The sequence below is a fragment of the Thrips palmi genome, unplaced genomic scaffold (assembly GCF_012932325.1).
Source record: "Thrips palmi isolate BJ-2018 unplaced genomic scaffold, TpBJ-2018v1 HiC_scaffold_11, whole genome shotgun sequence".
Taxonomy (NCBI): Eukaryota; Metazoa; Arthropoda; class Insecta; order Thysanoptera; family Thripidae; genus Thrips; species Thrips palmi.
The window spans coordinates 7,278,732-7,299,152 of record NW_023144622.1 but is presented as its reverse complement, the minus strand read 5'-3'; the positions used below and the strand labels follow the sequence as shown (position 1 = coordinate 7,299,152).

General features: G+C 60.4%; 1 protein-coding gene across 11 annotated transcripts in view; it reads left to right on the top strand.

Moving 5' to 3' along the window:
• LOC117639263 (voltage-dependent L-type calcium channel subunit beta-2) overlaps positions 1-20,421 on the top strand; it is a 75,720-nt gene that overhangs the window by 51,297 nt on the left and 4,002 nt on the right. For 2 of the 11 annotated variants that reach the window (XR_004587359.1, XM_034374764.1), the window contains exons 1-8: positions 5,124-6,322; positions 16,180-16,296; positions 16,925-17,044; positions 17,331-17,493; positions 18,613-18,862; positions 18,959-19,223; positions 19,307-19,631; positions 19,826-19,867. Coding sequence is in view for 9 of the 11 variants with exons in the window: in XM_034374764.1 (XP_034230655.1) it covers positions 6,242-6,322; positions 16,180-16,296; positions 16,925-17,044; positions 17,331-17,493; positions 18,613-18,862; positions 18,959-19,223; positions 19,307-19,631; positions 19,826-19,867 (1,363 nt within the window). In the remaining 2 variants the exon portion in view is untranslated. Of the gene's footprint in view, positions 1-4,334; positions 4,406-5,116; positions 6,323-8,962; positions 9,094-11,409; positions 12,400-16,179; positions 16,297-16,924; positions 17,045-17,330; positions 17,494-18,612; positions 18,863-18,958; positions 19,224-19,306; positions 19,632-19,825; positions 19,868-20,421 lie in introns of those variants that run through there. The other 9 variants (XM_034374757.1, XM_034374756.1, XM_034374755.1 and 6 more) reach the window with 9 other exon arrangements.

Sequence of the window (20,421 nt, the reverse complement as noted above, 5' to 3'; positions counted from 1 at the left end):
GGGTGGTGTGTGTGGTGTGGGTGTGGTGTGGAGGGGAGGGGGGAGAGAGAGAGGGGGGGGGGGGGGGAGGACTGCGTTATAGCGGTATAAGCTGGAATGGGTGGCCTTATTTGAGTGGGAACTGCCAACACGTCGACCAGGACTGCGAGTTTGCCCCATGAAAGCGCTGTCCTACTGCTGACGGACGGGACGGTCAGGTGGGCCTCCCTGTCTGCCAGACGGACGGACAGACAGACAGACAGACAGGGGCGTCTTTGTGACGGCAATTAGGTAAGCGCACACCGCCCCTCCGCCCCTCTGACCGCGTCCCCCGCTCGCCCCTGTCTGTTCCTCTCTCTCCCTCTCTCTCTTACTCACTCACTGCCGGGCGCCGCGGCCTGCAAGCGCAAGAGTGGAACAGAAATAGTACGAAACTAGGATTTATGGGGGGAGTGGGGGTAAAGGGCTCGCGGAGCATGGCGGGGCATGGCGGGAGGGCTCGCCAGCGGGCTAAGGGCGTAAACAAGCACGCAGCCCTTCAGCTGCCATCACTTTCCCTCGGCCCAGCCACGCCCCCACCCCCCCTTTTCCCCTCGGCCTCCTCTCTCTCTCTCTCTCTCTCTCTCTCTCTCCCCCCCCCGGGCCCTCCTCCCCCGCTCTCCTCTCCCCCCAACAAGGCGGCCGGCGGCAGGCGGGAGGCGCGCGAGTTCAAACAACTTTACGCAATTTCAGAGACGCGTCGTCGTCGTCGTGGCGGCGGCGGGGCCTCGGCCGGTAGTAGGGCGTCGCGGCGTGGCGCGTCGCATTGGAGAGTTATGGTCCATCTAGGAGGAGTAAGGGGTGCCGCGCGCGTGTGTCTGTGTGCCTGGGGGGGGGGGGGTGTGTGTGTGGTGTGTGTGGTCGCGCGCGCGGGGGGCGGGGGCCCGTGGTATCGACGACCGTTTCTTTTTGCACAAACTTTGAAGCTGACGGCAGCATGAATCGACTTTTTTCCAGGTTTTGGTTTTGTATCCTTACTGCGTCGGGGCCCCGGAGCTGGCACTGGGGCATCGCGGCATTGACTTGTTTCACTTACGGCGCCGCGTCGCGGCTAGCGCGGCTAGAGGTGCCAACCGTCCCGTTGTCGTCGCGGCGCGTATGCGCGCTCACGCCGCACGACCGGCGGGGCGGTGCGGTGGCAACCCTAGCCCGTATGCACGCACACGCGCGCACGCAGCACAATTGCACGCCGAGTACAGTACACTGTACGCGCGGGAATGTAGGCACGGTGATTGGCAAGTCCGGAGTAATAACTCAGTCAGCGTTGGGCGGGCGCCAGTGAGAGAGGGAGAGAGAGAGGAGAGAGAGAGACAGAGAGAGAGAGAAGAGAGGGGAGGGAGAGAGAGGAGAGAAGGGGAGAAGAGAGAAAGGGGGGAGAGGAAAAGAGAGAGAGAGAGAGAGAGAAAAAGAGAGCGAGAAAAGAGAGAGAGAGAGAGAGAGCGACGGAGCGCAGTTCGGAATCAGCCTGCAGGTGCGCACGGTACCGTTGAGTCCCAGCTCAGCCCTAAACACCACGCCGCGGTTTCTCATATTTTCGGCGCGCGGGGGGATCGAACCCTCGGACGCGACAGGACCCGCTCGCAGCGCTGCGCCAGACTATACCCGTTGCCTTTGTCGCGCCGCCACATCTGTGGGACAAACTCCTTACGCAACGGAAGACTTATGTTTCCGCCGGGCCTTCTAGCACTAGACGCGGGGCCCGACTTTCCGGTTTCCCCCCCGGGGGGGTCCCCCGGCCCCGCACGGCCGTGGCGGTGCGAGAGAGACAGCGCCACTGCTCGGAAGCAGCCCGCCGCGCAGCCCAGCACGCAGAACAGTAAAAAGGGGGCAACCCTATTTCTAGGCCCTTGTCCCGTTTCGTGATTTCTAAACGTTTTCGATTCTATTTGTTTTTTGTTCGATCGGTTCGTTTTATTCCGTACGGATGGGAGCGCCTCTACCGGGAAAGACCGCAATCTCATTATCACAGTGGCGTAGCGGCGGCGCGGCGGCGCAGCTAGATGATGCGGTGACAGGTCTGCACAGCTGCCGCTGAATCGGGCGCTTGCACGATGCGGTGAGCGTGTGTGTGTGTGTCTGCGTGTCCGTGTGTGCGTTTGTCGTGCGTGTGCTTCTGAGTTGCGTACACGCCAGCCACTGCTGCGCGCTGCTGCGGCTTTTAGTGGTAATCTCTGTCTCTCTGTCAGCCGAAAGCCGATTAAGCACGGTTGCCTCCATTTCGATAAATCACTCGCCCCGCGGACTCTTGGTCGCGGAGTGTCTGGAGGTCTGGAGCCTCGTCTGGACGGTGTGGACGGTGTGGACCGCCGGGGGCGGCGTGCTGGCCAATTGCTCTGCTGGGAAAAAGGACCCCCCCCAACCCGCCCCCGCCGACGACCACGCCGACGACCACGCCGACGACCACGCCGACGACCACGCCGACGACCACGCCGACGACCACGCCGACGACCACGCCGACGACCACGCCGACGACCACGCCGACGACCACGCCGACGACCACGCCGACGACCACGCCGACGACCACGCTTTCTCTCTCTCTCGCTCCCCCTAGGATGGCCACCGCCGGGCAGGGCGCCGCGAGAGAGACCGCGTTATTTTTAAATGCGTAATCCCGATTTAAATTGAATGTGCATCGCTCTGCCTGCCTTGCCTGCGGTTGACACGTGCCTCCCCCTCCCCTTCCCTGGGGCACGTGTACAGTGCCCCTGCCCCCTCGGGTGCTGCGTGTGCTTTTAGCCACGCCACTGCCAACCCAGTGACAGCACACTCATTCCGAAAGTCGTTTTCGACGCTGTCTCTCTCGCACTCGCGGGGCGTTCTTACGGATGGCGAGAGAGACAGCGACGAAAACGGCTCTCGGAATCAGTCTGCAGGAGCGTCGTAATGACCCGGGTCTAGTCACGCGTGTCACGCGTTCGGTTCGGAGCAGTGCACCGCCCGGCCCAACGAGCAGACTGATTCCAAACTGTGGTTTCATCGCTGTGTTTCTCTCTCTCGCACCCATGCGGGACGCCACATGACTGCAAGAGAGAGAGAGAGAGAGAGAGAGAGAGAGAGAGAGAGAGAGAAGAGAGACGGTGGTGCTAATCTGCGGCTGCAGTCTAAGGCTAGCGCGCTAACGCCAAGGTTAATGCCGTGGATGCTGCCATCCGTTGCCTAACTTGCAGCGATAAGGGAAAAACGAAAAACGTCATTTCGGCAAAATTGGCGGCCGAATCTGCTCTCGATAAGTTGACGCTCGACCAGCACGCGGCGTGGATTTGCTGCCCCGCGGGCGACACGGCTACACCAACTGGTCTGTCGGCTCATGTGGAGCACCTGGAACTACCGATATTGATGTTGTTGTTGTTGTTTTTGTTGTTGTTGAAAAATTCCACGTTGCTCGAACCAGCGCTAGCTGCGGCGAGGCCCGCTGACATACAGACTGCAAACCGGTGGGGACCCTCTCCTCGTGGCCACCCCCGTCGTTTTGACACACGATTCGATGACAGGCATTTAACCCGCCTCTCCATCTCTCTCTAGCCATCTCTTTCCCTCTCCCTCACCTGCACCATTACGTGGCGAGGCTTATCAATCTCTGACATTTGGAAGGAACCACGGCGTCGTGACCCGGGCCCGAGTCCGGTGCCGGAGTGCGAAAGAGAGAGAGAGAGAGAGAGAGAGAGAGAGAGAGAGAAGAGAGAGAGAGAGAGAGAGAGAGAGGAGTGTGGGAACGGCAAGGCAAGGGAACAGCATCCGTCCTCAGCATCCCATGCGCCGCCCCTGCTCGCCGCCAGGAGGCGCCATCGCGCTGCGGCGCTACCCCGCGCCCGAGCTTGGCCAACGTGCGGGCCGGCGTGGGGTATCGCCGCCGGCTCGCCGCCCGGGCGCGCGGAGTATCTCCACCCGCAGCGCGGCGTGGACAGAGGGAAGCACCAGCGCTCCCTGCTGCCTATCCTGGAGTCTGCAGGCGCTCCACTGTGGGGCCGGCGACAAAAACTCTAGACGCGTTTTGAGCTCCAGAGTCACTAAACAGGCCTCGAACCGAACGTGTGACCCCACCAATGGATTCCTCGTTCTGAGAGCAATCCATTGGTGGGGTCACACGTTCGGTTCGAGTCCCATTTAGCGACTCTGGAGCTCAAAACGCGTCTAGAGTTTTGGCCGCCGCCACCCGTCTTCTGGCCCACTGTGCGCTCTCGTGTTCCGATGCGCCGTCGGCTGGTTTTCTCGCCGCCTTGGTGTTTTCATCCTCAGCAGTTGTTCTCTACGTTGGCTGCAAGGTGTTTCCTGCCTTTTCCGAATGCTAACACGAGTTTGTTTTTGTTTGTTCCCAGGTGAGCGCATTGCTGGGCCGACCCGCCCGGCTGCTGGGGCGCTCATGAGCTCTTCTCGCCTGGTCCATCAGGTAGGCGTCTCACCTTCGTCAATCCGTTTCATTCGCTGACTTTGTCGCAACGCCCTGTCTCTAATCTCAATCTTTGCAGCAAGCATTTGGCGGTAACAACAGAACGAAACTGAACCTCTCTGGAACCGATATTGGAGCCCACAACGCACTCGTCAAACTTTGATGTGACATCGACACACTGTTTATTTTTAATCGTTATTAAATTTATTTTTGTAAAGGTTCAACCTGAGTCTATGGTACAAAGTAAGATGCAGTGCAGGTGCCTGTTATGGTATCGTGACGCAAGACTGAAATTTTCGGCGCAAGCAATGCCGTCCGAGGAGAGCGGCCGCGTCTAGCGCGCCGTGCCTGGGCGCGTCTGGCCAGCCACGCCACTGTAAACGCTTGCCTGGCCGAACTGCCGTGTCCCTGTCCACCGCCGCCCCTTATTTTTAGCAGCTGTGCGGTCCTCCGCCACCGCTGGGGTTCGCTTCTCGCCTTGGCGGGGGTTTAAGTCACGTGGTGGTCGCCGCCCCGCCCCGCCGCACCCCGCCCCGCCCCGCCCCGCCCCCCGCCCCGCCCCGCCGCACCCCGCCCGCCCCGCCACGCCGCGCCACGCCGCGGTTGGCCCGTGTCGCGTTTTTCCTGGCCGGTGCGTCCCGGCGCTCTTGGCGGTCCCCGCCGGTTTTCGTTTGGGCCGTAGTGGCACTAGTGCACGCCAGGCTGCAGCGCGGGCCGCGTCCACCTCGCTGTGACGTGCGTGTCACGAGCGCGTCGCCTCGGCGTGACGACGGTGTCACGGCGTTGTCCGGCCGGTCGAGTGTTGCCGCTGGGCTGTTACTGCCGCGGCGTCGTCGGCCACCTCGGCACCTCGTCGTCGGCGTGGTGATCCGGGAGGGCGACCGAACGGCAGCACGGGCTGGCCGCTGCTTCGCCGCTACGCTGCTAAATGCGGACCGGACGACCGAGGACAGTGCGGACTCTTCCTCACGGCCACGGTGTCGTCGGGACGGGGCGCGGCGGCGCGGCGGCCGAACCCTAACCTCAAAACGCGGCCCTCGATGATGCTACCCTCCATCTTCTCCTCCCGGTGGTCCATGCGTCGTCCCCCGCGGATGGGGCGCTACCACGTGGACCCAGCCCAGGCCGCCGCGCACGCCCGGGAGCGCCGCAACAACTCCGCCAACGGCCTCAGGTTTCTCACTAACACTCTCCACTTTTGAGTGTGAGTGTCCCAGTGTCCCCGTCTGCTAGTTTGGGTCGAGGTCCCGGGGTTCGCGGTTCGCTTTGGGAGGTTCCCGCCGAGCCCTGGCGGCGTGGCCGTGGCTCGGCCAGGGAAGTCCCGGTGACGAGGCGATAGCTGTCCCACTTTCGGTCCTTTTGAGCGTGAGTGTCCCTGGGCGACTCGAGGCACGGAGTGCTACGGAGTGCTCTTCCGAGTCCACTTTATCAGTGCCGTGCCGCGGATCTTCGGTCTTCGGCGATGGCCGCACCGAACCGGCCCGGTGACAGTCACCTCCAAAAACTGGCTCGGGTCGATCCATCCCCTTTCCGCCCTTTCTCGGCTCACTCGTCGCCGTGACGCTATTCGCGCTGCCCACACGCCCTCACGCCCACTCGCCCACACCGACCGCGTCGCCCACGTCGCCCACACCACGCCGCCCCTTGCCGTTCCAGATGTGTGTGGACCTGCTGCTGCGGCCGGCAGACCAAGCCCGAGTGCCAGAGCTCCTCGGCGTCGCAGTGAAGTGAGGGCAAGTGAAGCGCGGGCAGCGCAAACTGGACTGAACTGACACGCACAGCGCGCGGGGCCAGCACCTGCCAGGCCCACCCCTGCCAGGCCCGCCCCTGCCGGCCATGGCGTCCAAGACCAAAGTGGCCCACTTCCGCAAGGGGGCGCGGAAGGAGAATTACAAGAGCTTCGGCCACCGGCGCAAGGTACGCGCGGGACGTGGTTCGAATCCCGACGTTCTAACCGTTTTTCTTTTTTTTTTTTTTTCGCCAAACTAAACGCACTAACCGAACGAGCCTCTGACAGCTGTGTGTGCCGTGTGTTCGAATAACAGCACGTTAGCGGCGGTGAAACCGTTTGGCCCCGTCGGCAGGCGAGACTGGGCAAGTCTCGGTGCACAGTGGGCCAGAAGACCGGTGGAGGCGGCCAAAACTCGAATCGCGTTTTGAGCCCTAGAGTCGCTGAACAGGACTCGAACCGAACGTGTGACCCCACCAATGGATTGCTCTCCGAACGAGGAATCCATTGGTGGGGTCACACGCTCGGTTCGAGTTCCATTTAGCGACTCTGGAGCTCAAAACGCGTCTAGGGTTTTGACCGCCTCAACCGTTCTTCTGGCCCACTGTGGGCGCTGCCAGTGGCGTCCTGGCCGGAAGCCAGTGCCGGTCTTTTGACGCACCAGCTTCCTGTGTACGTCCGTTCGTACGCCCCCACTGTTTAGCAGTGCCGCGGCATTTCTCATCCCAGTCCCGCCTTGATCCGCTGCTGAATGGGGAGCAGCAGACATGATTCCGCGTCGCTCTGACGGCTCACTGGGAGTGCGAGAGAGACAGAGCAAATTCACATCATTTCCCCGGTGCTGGTGGTGATGGGGGTTGCGCGCGACGCGTATTGAGGGATTGAACAGAAGATCGGAGAGGGGCTGCAACCCCACAACGAAGAAACCTCCCCGAACCTCCCCCTGTCAGGCCTCCCCTCTCGCCCTTGCTAGCCCTTGCTAGCCCGCTCTAGCCCGCTCTAGCCGGCACAATCTAGGCCAATTTGCCCTTGCGCGCTAGCGCCAGCGCCGTGCCCCGGGTCCCACGGGCCCCCGCCGTCAAGAGGCACTGCTGGAGCTGCCGGAACGCTCCCCGACGGCTGCAGCGGACCGCTCGCCCTGCCGTGCTGGCAGCAATCGCAGTCCATTTGTTGCCGTTTTCAAATCCAGTTTCATTGCTGTCGAAAAAAGAATTCAAAACCCGGATATTCGAACCGCGATCTCGCGCGCTGCAGTCCGACTGCCGTGCCCACTCGGCCAAGGCGAGGTTTGCGGACGTGCCAAGCGCTTGTTACGCCCCAGGTGCTGCGGGTAGTTTCCGCCGCGCAACGACAACCCTTGTCGTGATTTCCCTCCACGTTTTCTCCTCTCCCCCCTCCCCATCCCTCTCTGCTTCTCCCCCTCCCTCTCTCTCCGCCCTTCTCGGGCAGGGCCAGGGCGGCCACAGATCCCTGGGCAGGGCCGGCAGGGCCGGCAGGGCGTTTTGGCTGCGGCTAGAATGAATGATTACTGCAGTAAGGAGTGGGAGTAGGCTGTACACACAACACCACGCCGCGGCGCGCCGATCGTGACGTGGCGTACATTCGTGCATCGCCTCTCTTTCCGTATCCCTTCTCTCTCTCCTCTCTCCTCTCTCTCTCTCTCTCTCTCTCTCTCTCTCTCTCTCTCTCTCTCTCTCTCTCTCTCTCCCATCCACTCCAAAGCCCCACGTTCCTCCTCTCCCTCGCACTCGCGGTCAAGATGGCCGGTCCATGCCCTGCAGCTTGCCCTGCTTGCCCAGCAGACTGATTCCGAGAGTCGTTCTCGTCGCTCCGTCTCTCTCGCACTCGTGGGGCGTCCCTTATGGGTGCGAGAGAGACAGAGCGACGAAGACGACTCTCGGAATCAGTCTGCTGCTTGCCCTGCAGACGCACTGGACGCCTTGGACACTCAGCGGACACACTGCCGTTGCCGGGCGCCGCGGCTGGCTGTGGGCCATCTCTCCGTCTCTCTGTCTCTCTCGCACTCGCACGGCGTTGCGGCGCTGCGCACGGGTGCGAGAGAGACAGAGAGACGGGCCTACGGGCGCCGCGGCTCGGCCTGCTGGTCGGGCCCGGTGCCGACGGTGCCCGGTCGGGGGCTCCTCCGATCGACCAACGCAGGCGCAGTGGCCGCGGGTGCCGCGGTCTGGAGCAGGGGGGCGGGGGAGGGGCGTGGCGTGGCGTGGTGGCGGGGGTGGGGCGGGGCGGGGCGGGGCGGGGCGGGGCGTCGTAGCGGCGCGGCCGTAACGCAAACGCAGTAACGCAGTGCTAGCGGGAGCAGGCCCGCGTCGAGGCGCGCTGCGCTACGCTGCGGTGCGGTCCGGCGGCTCGGCTCCGCGAAACGCGAAACGGGACGCGGAAGGCTCGTCGTGGTCTGGCCCTCGGTGGGGTTCTGGGTCGCGGTGCGACGTCGCCCTCCCCCTGCATGGGGCTGGTGCGGCTGGTCGTGCCGGAGGCGGTGCCGGAGGCGGTGCCGGAGGCCGGCCCGGCAGGGCGGACTAGCGCCGTCGGCCCCGTCAGCCCCGCCCTCCCCGGTCTAGTGCGTCCGCCGCGTCCGCCGCGTCCAACGCGACAGTGAGCGCCGAGTGCGGCAGCCAGGCAGCGCGGCCGGCCAGACCGACGGGCCAGACGCCCCGCGGGCCATGCGGCCCGGTGGGGCCTGCTCCAGGCCAAGCTGTGGGACGAGGACGCGGCCTGCAGGGCCCTGTCCCGCGAGGCGACGCTAGGGGCCCTGCCTCGCCAGGCACCCGGAGAGCCGGTCCCCCTCGGCGCCCTCGGCCCCGGCCTCGGCCCCGGCGGCGGCAGCGCGGGAGCGGGGTCCTCGTCGTCGTCGTCCAGGAGGCCGCGGCCCAGCATGGTGCAGAGGACCGTGCTGGGATACAACCAGCACCCGGCTGGCTACAACAAGCTCTTCACGCAGGTACAGCTGGCTGGGGCAAGCTTTGGTGTTGTCCCTCCCGGCCCGTGGGGAGGGGATGTCTCGAATCCGGAACCAAGCCCCCGGGTGTCTGTACCAGCTGTACAGCTGTGCCTCGCGAAAGCCCCGTCAAACCTCCGATTTCGAGAGCCGGTTCACAAGGGGCGTCGGAACAAAAAGCGCGGCCGAGCGGGGCTGCACCGCGCGTTCTATTCCTGACTTTTCGAGGAATGTGCGGGAAGTGCTTTGAGCGCGCTAGGTTAGGTACACAGACCGCAGGCCGCGCGCACACAGACACTCCCACACACTCACTCAGGGCTTGCGGCTCGCGTCACTGACGCGGTCCTGACCTGCCCCACCCTCCACGTGTGCGAGCGAGAGGGCACGGCACATCCGTCCTGCCGTCCTGGTGGCCTGCCGGCCTGGCGGGCCTGACCCTTGGTACGAGGGAGACACTCTGACACGTACGCGCCCACGCCTCGTTGGCGATCTGGCGACGGCGGTGATAAACCGGATGGGACCTCGCCGCCTTGCCGCCAGGCCGCCGCCAGGGCAGGCTAGGGTTACCAACTGATTACCGCGGTCGCTTGGCAGTGCAGTGCCATGGCAGTGCATTGCACAGCATTGCAGTGCGGCGCCACGTCCGAGCTCCGCGGTGACGAGTGGCAACCCAGTTCGGCGCCACGGACGGCCTCCTCGTCCTTCATTCACTCTCCCACTTCGGCAGCGCGTCCAGCTGTCTCTGTCTCTCTCGCACTCGCGGGGCGTGCGGCCAGGGTGCGAGAGAGACCGCCGAGTGGGCGTCCACGCATCGCGTGCGGGAGGAAAAAGGTGGAGAGACGGGCCTGGCGGCCTGGCGGCCTGGCGACCGGGCGGCGCGGTGTCGGCGTTAACCTTGGTGTGATCGAATGAGTGATCACACGAACACTCTTCGCTTGGCTCTCGCCAGCTCGCGCGTCTGCCCTCTCCCTCCCTCACACCGCTAAACACTCTTCGAAGAGTGTGCTCTCCGTTGTGCTGCGATGGGAGTCGTGCTGTCATTGGCTACACGTGTCCACCACACTCTCTGTCTGTCCACCGGTCTGTCCATCCGTCTGTCTGTCTCTCTTTCTCAGACAGACAGACAGACAGACAGACAGACAGACAGACAGACAGACACACACACACACACACACACACACACACAGACAGACAGACAGACAGACAGACAGACAGACAGACAGACAGGCAGACAGTTCGTCACGGTCGCGACTTCAGCATGTCGGTTTGGCGCCGGCTGAGGCGCGTCTAGTCCGTGCTGTGATTCAAAACAGTCGCCAGTCGCCGCGGCGATTCGCGGAAATGCGCTCCGCGCCGAGCGGCCGGAGAGAGCGAAAACTATTTGTTGATTCACGTCGTCGCTTGTAGGAATAAGATGATTTAGAAGTAAGCTCTTCGTTTTAATTGTCCCGTCGCTAAGCTTAGTTGAGGAAAAGTATCAGTTGGAGCAATAGTCCTATTTGTTCTTTACCGCTATGGCCCATCAAGTATAAGACCCTTTTAAAATGACACGGTAAAAACGGTTCCTGGTTTTCCCAGGAACTCCCTGGAAATCGCCTATGCCTTCACCATTGGCTTCCTGGGAAAACCAGGTTCCGTTTTTAACGTGGACTGTCAAAAGTTCGTTGACTGAACCAACCCACCTTTTTATATTCTCCACTTCAAACCACAACATAGTTGGAATGTATTTTTATTCCTGCGTCTCTGCGTGAGCGCCTTTGCGCGGCGTCTGAGCGTCGCCCCGCCCGCCGGCCCGGCCCGCGGATAAACTTAATAATTGGTACTTTAATCCGCCTAGCTTAGACGGGCCCCCGACCTTCCGGCGTCGGAGTCGTCGAGTCGATGGGGCGCATGGCGGCAGAGCGGCAGAGCGACTCCAGAAACTTGGAGGGAGGCCACTGCTCTCTCTCTCTCTCTCTCTCTCTCTCTCTCTCTCTCTCTCTCTCTCTCTCTCTCTCTCTCTCGCGGTAGGCGCCCCCCGGGGGTGCGAGAGAGACAGAGCGACGAGGCAGAAAGCACTGCGCGGCATCGCTCCGCTGGGCGCGAGTTATGACAAGGCCCGGCTCCGGGCGCCAAACGCGTCGCGCGCCAAAAAGTTTGAATTTGATTCTACTGCAGTGCGTCTGGTGGTCTGGCGGTCTGGCGCGGCCGGGCTGGCGCCGCGTGCGTTGCCATGGCGACGCGCCGTGCCTGACGTCTCTCTTTCTCTCTCGCACTCGCGGGGCGCGCCGTAGGCGTGCGAGAGAGACAGCGGCCGACTGGCGCCAGGCGGGCATGAATCACTGGCCTGCAGACGAAAAGAAAGACTTTTTGCCCGGTTTGCGCGATTTGGCGCGAAGCTGGCAAGGCGCCTCGGGCGAGGAGGACAACTCCGAACATGACTGTCCGCAAGTACACTGTGAAAAAGAAGTTCGGTCAATCGACTGGCATTATTGTTCTTCGTCCTTTTCGCTTAATCCGAAAGCGTTGGAGGTTCTAATATCGGTCCAGAGTGGTTTTCGGTTCGAGCGGCATGAGGCACATCGACGCATGGAGTCGTATGAAGTCGCCAGGCTTTCCAGTGCAGGTGCCCGAACAGTGTGCTGTTTGTTTTGTCCAGGCCATCTGGAATCGCTTCGTGCTCCACCGAGAAAGGTCCAAAGAGGAGTGCCAATGCTGAGCAGAAAAGTAGTTCCTGCCTCCTGTCTGATGTAGTAGTAGTACTTTCAGGTTTATCCGCTCCAAATTTCAGGGCCGTGATCCACAGAGGCGATGTTTGTGAGTGTTTGGCAGGTTCGCGCGGAAGCTTTCGCAAGGCCGTCTAGAACGCTGCGGTTCGATAGTAGAGTAGGAAAGAGCCCTCCAATTCCAGTTTGAATTGCAACGTCAGGTCGCGGCGGAGTGTCATGAATACACTTTCCATGCCAAAGCGACGCTTCTCTTTCGTTGGTCGTGAGCCCGTTTCAAACTGGGATTCGAAGCCAGGGAGACGATCAGTCCAAAAACTACGCTGTTGAGATTTGCTCAGTCCTGTTTCTTGAAGCCGCCTCTTACGCTCATTCATTTTAGTACCAGGAATCTATAGAAAAACTTAGGCACGAAGTAAACCCATTGGCTGGCCGAGCAGTTTAGCAATTAGTTTGGGATTGACAGCGTAGTTTGGGGAAAGACACTGTGGTTTTCACTGTGTTTTGTTGCCGGTGGCGTAGCAGACCCATGGCCACCCGCCAGCCGCTACAGCAGCGCGATAGAACCAGGGCAGGCGACAGGCACCAAGGGCTGCAGCACCCGGTAAAGACCAGGCTCTTGGCCGAGGCCCCTGGCCCAGGCCGAACTGGCCCAATCGCAGGCCAAGCCCGGCCTGGCCCGGCCCAACCGCTGGGAAATTTATTTACAGTTTTCTTCCTTATTTTTCATTTGAGGCTGTGCACTTCTTTCCTCTTCGAAACTTTCTGTAGCTGACTTGCATAGCTGACTCTTTTTTTCTCTCTCTTTGTGTCTTTTTCTCTCTCGAGGTTACAAGTACAGTTGTTCCGGTCGACCGCAATTCAGATTTTCTAAAGAGACAAAGGATTCATTTCTGTTCAAAGGGCTTTTTTATTTAAAAGAAATTGTATTAAATTATACGAATATAAATGATGCATAAATTCTAAATAACTTCGTTACAAAATAAAAATCCACAATTTTATTTACTGTCGAACTGATGCTTTGTTACAAGACGTGGCTTGAGTCAGAGGCGAAAAGAATCGCTACACTGTAAATCAATTTCGTGGCACACCAAGAGTTTTTTATTTTTTTGATAGCGGCTGCACTGCATGTAGATGGCCAGCTCACTTTCACTCACTCATCGAGAAATCAGCCCCCTTTCATTTTGAACTCAAGCTCGCTGCGAACACTGAAAATGCATCGTCATGACTTCGTGCCGTTTCAGGCCAAAAAAAATGGCATAACGACGTTCAAAGAATCGACGCGACTCAGCAGTCCCACCAATTTTTCGGCGTGACTTTTCAGTCACGCCCGCACTAAATTACAAGGTAGTTTTATGTGCATAAGCTTTGCACAAAATTATTCATGCGTTTTAAAATGCTCGAATGTGTGCGCCGCACTCGGTACGAAAGTGTGCGTTGTGCGTTTCACGCGCATGCTCAATTTTGTGCGCGAGAAAATGATGGACAAAAACTTACGTCGTAATTATTCACTTTTGCATGACTTTTCCGAAGAAACGCATTGAAGGCACCGATCCTCGTGGTACATTCACGCCAGATATCGATGGGTCGTGCCCATGTCGCATTTGGGCGTCACTTTCTTGTCACGTCGGCACTTGTTTTTTTTTTTGTGCCATAATTTGGCCATGTGTCGGACCATTCGACATTCAGGCGCCACTGTTAAAACGGAGATCCACCTTTTGCAGTGGAGTGCACTGTGTGGATGGTGCCGACTCCACGCGGGGCAGCACCACTGCAAACGCGGTGAACGCGGCGAAACGGGCGATACAAGGCAGTCAGCTGAGCCTGGCACTGGGAGGGGTAGGGCATAACACGGTAGGTTATCGACCCGGACCGCCCTGCAGGCTGCGTCGCTCTGTCTCTCTCCCACCGATGCGCCGTCCCGCGGGGGTGCGAGAGAGACGGGACGACGAAGCCCTCGTTCGGAACCAGACTGCGGCGGCCGGGCCGTGCGGGCCGTGCCGACGGGGATGGCCGTGCGGAGGGGGTCGCCACAAAAGACTGGGCCTAGGCCCGGCCGACAACACCCTGCCTCGCCCTGCCTCGCCCTGCCTCGCTTCGTCACGAATCTGCGGCCGTCCGCGAGCCTGCGGTCCAGGGCAGTCCTCGCTCTGTCTCTCTCGCACTCATGGGTCTTCCATTCGGGTGCGAGAGAGAGAGAGACCGTGCGGAATCAGTCCACTGGGCTGCAGGAGGAAGAGCCTCAAGACACGAAGCAGACGCCGAGTAGCCCAGCGAGCCCAGCACACACGCATCGAGGGGGGGGGGGGGGGGGGGGCAGAGACTGATGTGGTGACGCCACCGTCTCCATGGCGACAGCGCCACAGCATCCCTCGAGGACGAGGCACCGCCAGCACGCCAGCAGACTCATTCCGAGAGTCGTCTTCGTCGCTCTGTCTCTCTCGCACCCACACGGAACGCCCCACGAGTGTGAGAGGAGACGGGCGACTCTCGGAATCAGTCCGCAGCACATCGGGAAGCAGACGGAGAGGGGAGAGGGGGTCATTAAGAAGAAGCCAGCCGGGCCACGGCGCGGCGCGTCGCACTGACCGCACGCCGTCTCTCTCGCACTCACGGCGCGTTCCGGAGGCTGCCGCAGGAGTGCGAGAGAGACAGAGCGACGATGAGGGCACCAATGTTTTCGAACGCTTTTTCCTTCCCTTTCGGCCCTTCGGGCGCAGGATGGTGTTTTCCCCCGCTGCGGTAAACGCATTCCGGGCCCTGCTCCTCCGCGGTACTCCGCGCGGCGAGCCCTGCGCGGCCCTGCGAGGTGAACGCGCTGCCGCGACCCTACCCCCAGGCACCTCGGGCCGCCAGGCCCCAGGCAAGCAGGCCTCAGGCAGGCTAGCGCCCCGCACAGTGGGCCAGAAGACCGGCGGAGGCGGCCCAAACTCTCGAAGCGTTTTGAGCTCCAGAGTCGCTAAACAGGACTCGAACCGAACGTGCGGCCCCACCAATGGATTCCTCGTTCGGAGAGCAATCCATTGGTGGGGTCACACGTTCGGTTCGAGTCCCATTTAGCGGCTCTGGAGCTCAAAACGCGTCCGGGGTTTTGACCGCCTCCACCGGTCTTCTGGCCCACTGTGCCCCGCCCCGCTGGCCCCGCTGGTCCCACTCCATTCACGCACGCTGCCTCGCCGCCCCGTCCTTGGACCTTTTCCCTGCTATTCTTAGGGCGTGCTTGCATCGCTGCGTTCCGTTTCGGCCCTCGGAAGGGAGGAGGGGGAGGGGAGGGGAAGGGTGGCGGATCGACCCATCATGCCGCCTTCGCTATTAAAGGGGGCGAATTTGGTCCGGCGGGTTTGCTTCGCTTGGACGCGTGCCGCGGCGTGCCGTGAGCCTGCCAGCCCCGGCAGTGCAGTGGCGCCTCCCTCTTGGCCTTCTCCGTGATGGCATGGCGCGGCCGGTGCGGCCGGACCCACGCCTAAGCGTCCACTGTTAAAAGAGTGAAATATCGACCAACATTCTTGGCTTGGTTTCGGCACTCGTTCGGTCCACACCATGACGGCGGAGTCGAACCCACCTCGTTTCTCCAATTTCATTTTCCCAACAGTGTTCTCTGACTGCGGACAGTGGGCCAGCTGACTGGCCAAAATTCTAAACGCGTTTTGAGCTCCGGAGTCGCTAAACAGGACTCGAACCGAACGTGTGGCCCCGCCTATGGATTCCTCGTTAAGCGAGCAATCCATTGGTGGGGTCACACGTTCGGTTCGAGTGCCATTTAACGACGCTGGAGCTCAGAACCCATTCGGTATTTTGACCGCCTCCACCGGTCTTCTGGTCCACGTGCTCCGGTGTGACTTAGCCGACACTTAAACGCACTTCATACTCGCTTAAAGCATCCCGGCCCAATACGTGCGACAGTGGAGTGGCCCTCCATTCCGCTCTCACCCCTGCTTACTGACATCGCTCCACATCGCTCCACAAAGCGCATTAGATTAGCAATTTCACTTTACATCGTTTTTCAGCGCCTTCCTGCCTCCCGTGTATAGTCTGTTCATCCCGCATTTATAGCTGCGGACGAAACTGGAGAACATTTGTTGGCCTTTCAAACTCGAGGAAGGCTTTTAACACGTTCGCTGCGACATGATAGACGATCACGGTTTTTTTGTTGGTTATTTTTTTGTGTTTTTATTTTGCTTGCAGTGAACGTGTTAACAACCTCATTTCATATTTTTTGGTGTTTTTTTGTTCTCTTTTGTCCTTTTGTTTTTTGATGCGTCGAGCATCAAGCATGGAGAGCCTGAAAACTTTCAATTCGCTAGCAGCTGTACACTTCTTTATTTTTTGTGCAAAAGAGATAGAGAGATGGGGCGGACTGCTAATTCTGCGCGTTGGTTCTCAGGGCTCCGCCGACTCGAACTACTCCCAGCCTTCCTCGGATCTGTCGTTGGACGAGGAGAAGGAGAGCATCCGCAGGGAGAAGGAGAAGCAAGCACTGGGCCAACTGGAAAAGGCAAAGGTAAGTGCGAACCGCAAAGAGAAAAATATCCCCTTTTTGCCCGCATTTGTTGACGTCCCCGGGCAGAAACGAAGTGGCCAATGCTTTCCGATCGGAATCTGGGGCTGGAACCACGCTCCTGCATGTAAAGCAGCCCCCCCCCCTTCCAGAGTCAGGGCCATCCCATCCAGACACTTGTCACCCTCCTGCTAGTTGTGCCCCACTTCGCGTGGCCATGGCCCGCTTACTCCAGTTGGGCCAGGAGCAGGGCCTTGGACGGCCTTGGATGACGGCCTTGTCGGTGGACTCGTTGTCGTCGCTCTGTCTCTCTCACACCTGCAGGGGACGCCCCATGGGTGCGAGGGAGACAGAGCGACGAAAACGACTCTCGGAATGAGCCAGGGCAGGGCGCTCGGACCAGAGTTTGGACGAGTGGCTATAACGGCCGTGCGTTTGGCCCTGCCCCTGTGTGAGCTATGGCCGTGTGTGCCCATTTTGGAGTATTGAGGAGGAGGGTCGCGTAGGAGCGGCCACTCCACTGTAAAAAATATTGAGCCCAATTGACACTTTGGGAGTCGAAATTCAGCCAAATTCTAGCCGCTCGACTCGCCTTTTTGACAGTGTGACTGACTCTTTTTCCCCGTTGCAGTCCAAGCCGGTGGCGTTCGCCGTCCGCACCAATGTCAGCTACGACGGCGAGGTGGACGACGACTCCCCCGTGCACGGCAGCGCCATCTCCTTCGATGTGCGCGACTTCCTGCACATCAAGGTGAGCATTTCACAGTGGACTTGCCAGAAGGCCGGGGAAGGTGGCCAAAACTCTACACGCGTTTGCAGGTCCAAAGCCGCTAAACAGGACTTGAACCGAACGTGTTACCCCACCAATGGATTGCTCTCCGAACTTGGGAGTCCATCGGTGGGGTCGCACACGTTCAGTTTGAGTCCCATTTAGCGACTCTGGAGCTCAGAACGCGTCCAGAGTTTTGGCCGGCTGCGCCGGTCTGGCCGATGGTGGCGGGGCAGGAGCTTGAACTGATGGAACTGTCCGTCCGCAGGAGAAGTACGACAACAACTGGTGGATCGGGCGGCTGGTGCGTGAGAACGCACCCGTGGGCTTCATCCCGTCGCCGGTCAAGCTGGAGAACCTCCGGCAGCAGCAGTCGCAGGCCCGCTCCTCCAAGCTGTACGCGTCCAAGACCTCGTCCTCCTCCAACCTAGGTGAGCGATGGTGATGGAGGCGGGGTGGAGCGCCTGACCAGCAGCGGGTAGGCAGTCCCGTTACGCTCGCGTGGCGGCCGGGTTGCCTACCTCTGCGCGCCTGACCAGCAGCGGGTAGGCAGTCCCGTTACGCTCGCGTGGCGGCCGGGTTGCCTACCCCCTCTGCTCGCAGGCGCTCTAGGAGCGTCAGCGACAGGGGTTCAGGAAACGCCCCGTGACATGTAGACGGTTCCTCAACTGACTTAATTCGAGATTTGTATTTTCTCTCTTTGTATTTACTCCCACTGTTGGAACCCTTGCCAAGCTGGAAGCACCTTTGGAAAACCGTTTTCCATGTCACAAACCCAGTTGTTTTGTAAAAAAAAAGACCCTGCTCTAACTAACGCATACTCTTGAAAACCAAAATGTGTAAATATTTGTGTGTTGCTTTTTGCCTGTTAGTGACCACTGTATTTCCTCTGTAATTTTAGCCCAGTCCGAAAGGAGTGTCCAAAAGTTGTAGTCACAAATTTTTCCGCGACGAATAATCCGTCGCGGCGGTAGGCCGTTTGGCCATCCTTTCCATTCCCCGCTGGCTGCTACCCCGTCCCTTGACTTGGTGCTACCTGTGCTACCTGTATACAGCTCTCGTGTGCCTTTTGCCGCCGCCACTCTCCCTCGGCCCCGGCCGCGCACTCTGGACCGCTTTAATCCTTTTTTTTTGCACGTTCAGTTGGTGCCCTTCCCGAAACGCATGCGTGGTCCAGAGTGTGCCAGGGACGGGCGGAGTGTTGGCAAGGCATCGCCACCCAACGCACCGCATGACGTCACACACGGCGACCAAACCGGCGAATAACACGCAGGGAGCCGCCGACTCAAACTCTCGATGTCGGCGCCCTCGCCTCGTCAACAGTGCCCGCTGCTAACTCGGTTTCCAAATCGAATATGTCCCTGTGCATGACGCTTGGAACGCTCACTGTTGACGGTGTGGGCTGCCAATGGGTGGAGTCGGGCGGTGATGTGCGCGGTTTGGTCGCTGTCCGGAAAAGAGTCTTTCTTGACCGAGTGTGCGAGTGCGGATGGCGCTGCCGGCGGTGTGCGCGGAGAAGCGCGTGTTGAAGGTCTGTGTTGTGGTTTTAGTGGGGATGGGTGGCGCAGGCGAGGAGAACGACAGCCTGAACCGCGGCACCGGCCCCGCCTCCCTCACCACGCCGCCCACCAAGGAGAAGCGCAAGCCCTTCTTCAAGAAGCAGGAGGCCACCACGCCCTACGACGTGGTGCCCTCCATGCGGCCCGTCGTGCTGGTGGGGCCCTCCCTCAAGGGCTACGAGGTGACGGACATGATGCAGAAGGCGCTCTTCGACTTCCTCAAGCACCGCTTTGAGGGCAGGTAAGTTGAGCTAGCCAGTGTCCACCAAGCGAAAACAAGAGAAAAACGTAAAATTCGGTTCATTTGCCGCTCTGACACTGCTGTTGCTGTCCCCAGGATCATCATCACGAGGGTCATGGCGGACATCTCGCTGGCCAAGCGGTCGCTGCTCAACAACCCCTCCAAGAGGGCCATCATGGAGCGGTCCAACTCGCGCAGCAACTGCCTGGCCGAGGTGCAGGCCGAGATCGAGCGCATCTTCGAGCTGGCGCGGACGCTGCAGCTGGTGGTGCTGGACTGCGACACCATCAACCACCCGTCGCAGCTGGCCAAGACCTCCCTCGCGCCCACCGTCGTGTACCTCAAGATCTCCTCGCCGAAGGTTGGTATTCTCACTCCGCGTGCCGTGGGTGCGAGAGAGACAGAGCGACAAGCCGGCTGCGCTAACGCTCCTTCCCCCACCAGGTGCTGCAGCGCCTCATCAAGTCCAGGGGCAAGTCGCAGGCGCGCCACCTCAACGTGCAGATGGTGGCGGCCGAGAAGCTGGCGCAGTGCCCCGCCGACATGTTCGACGTGGTGCTGGACGAGAACCAGCTGGAGGACGCCTGCGAGCACGTGGCCGAGTACCTGGACACGTACTGGCGCGCCACGCACCCGCCGGCGCCGACCCCGCAGACGCAGCCGCCGCCGCCGCACATCGCCAGGCCCATCTCGTCGCACCACTCGGTGCCGGGCCACGCGCCGGACCTGCACCACAACATGCGCTCGCACCTCAACGCCACACCGCCAGGTGCGTTAGCCGCGCGGCTATAGGCCCACGTCGCGGAGTGCAGGGTCGCGGGTTCGACGCCCGCCGACGGCGTTCTCGTATACTTGGTTTTGAGGAAGGGCGGTCGCCGACCGAAGGGCGGGCGGTCCGGGTGTGTAGCAGTGTAGTGTCTTCGCTGCGGACGATGCCATCAAGTGTGTTGTTCTGTTCGACAGGCTCGCACCACGACGCGTACGGGTATCCACACGAGTACAGAGGTACGGCGTCGCTGGCGCCTCGCTGGCGCCTCCTGGCGCTTCGCGTGTAGCGACGCTAGCGCCATCTGGCGCCTAGATTTGCATGCTGTCGGCCTTCCGAGGATTCGCGCCTCTTAAGACATCCTAGCAACTCTTTGAACTTTAAATCAGAGCCCATCGTTACTCATCAGTACCGTAGTTAGGCACAACGCCCACCTTGTCAGCGCAAAGTGGCATGGGGAGCAAAAGCATGCATTCAAGGCATTTGTATTTGGACCACCCAGTGCATTCCTTTTCCGTATTGCCACCAGAGTACGTTGGCCTTTTACTTCGAAAATTACCACAAGAGTATCGTATTGTTTATTTCCTCTCACCTAGCAGTAGTGCTGAAACCTTGACCAATTGTTACTGTATTTTCTTTAGACGGCTGTGGGGCTTGCTGACACTCCGGTTAATACTTTCCCTCCACAGATTGCCCCGTCTGGTTTAGGCTGGCGAGCGTAGCAGAGCGTAGTTCTGTATTCCGTGCTTCCTATTGGCTGCCCCCTCACTCCCGGAAACAGCTGAACGGGCTT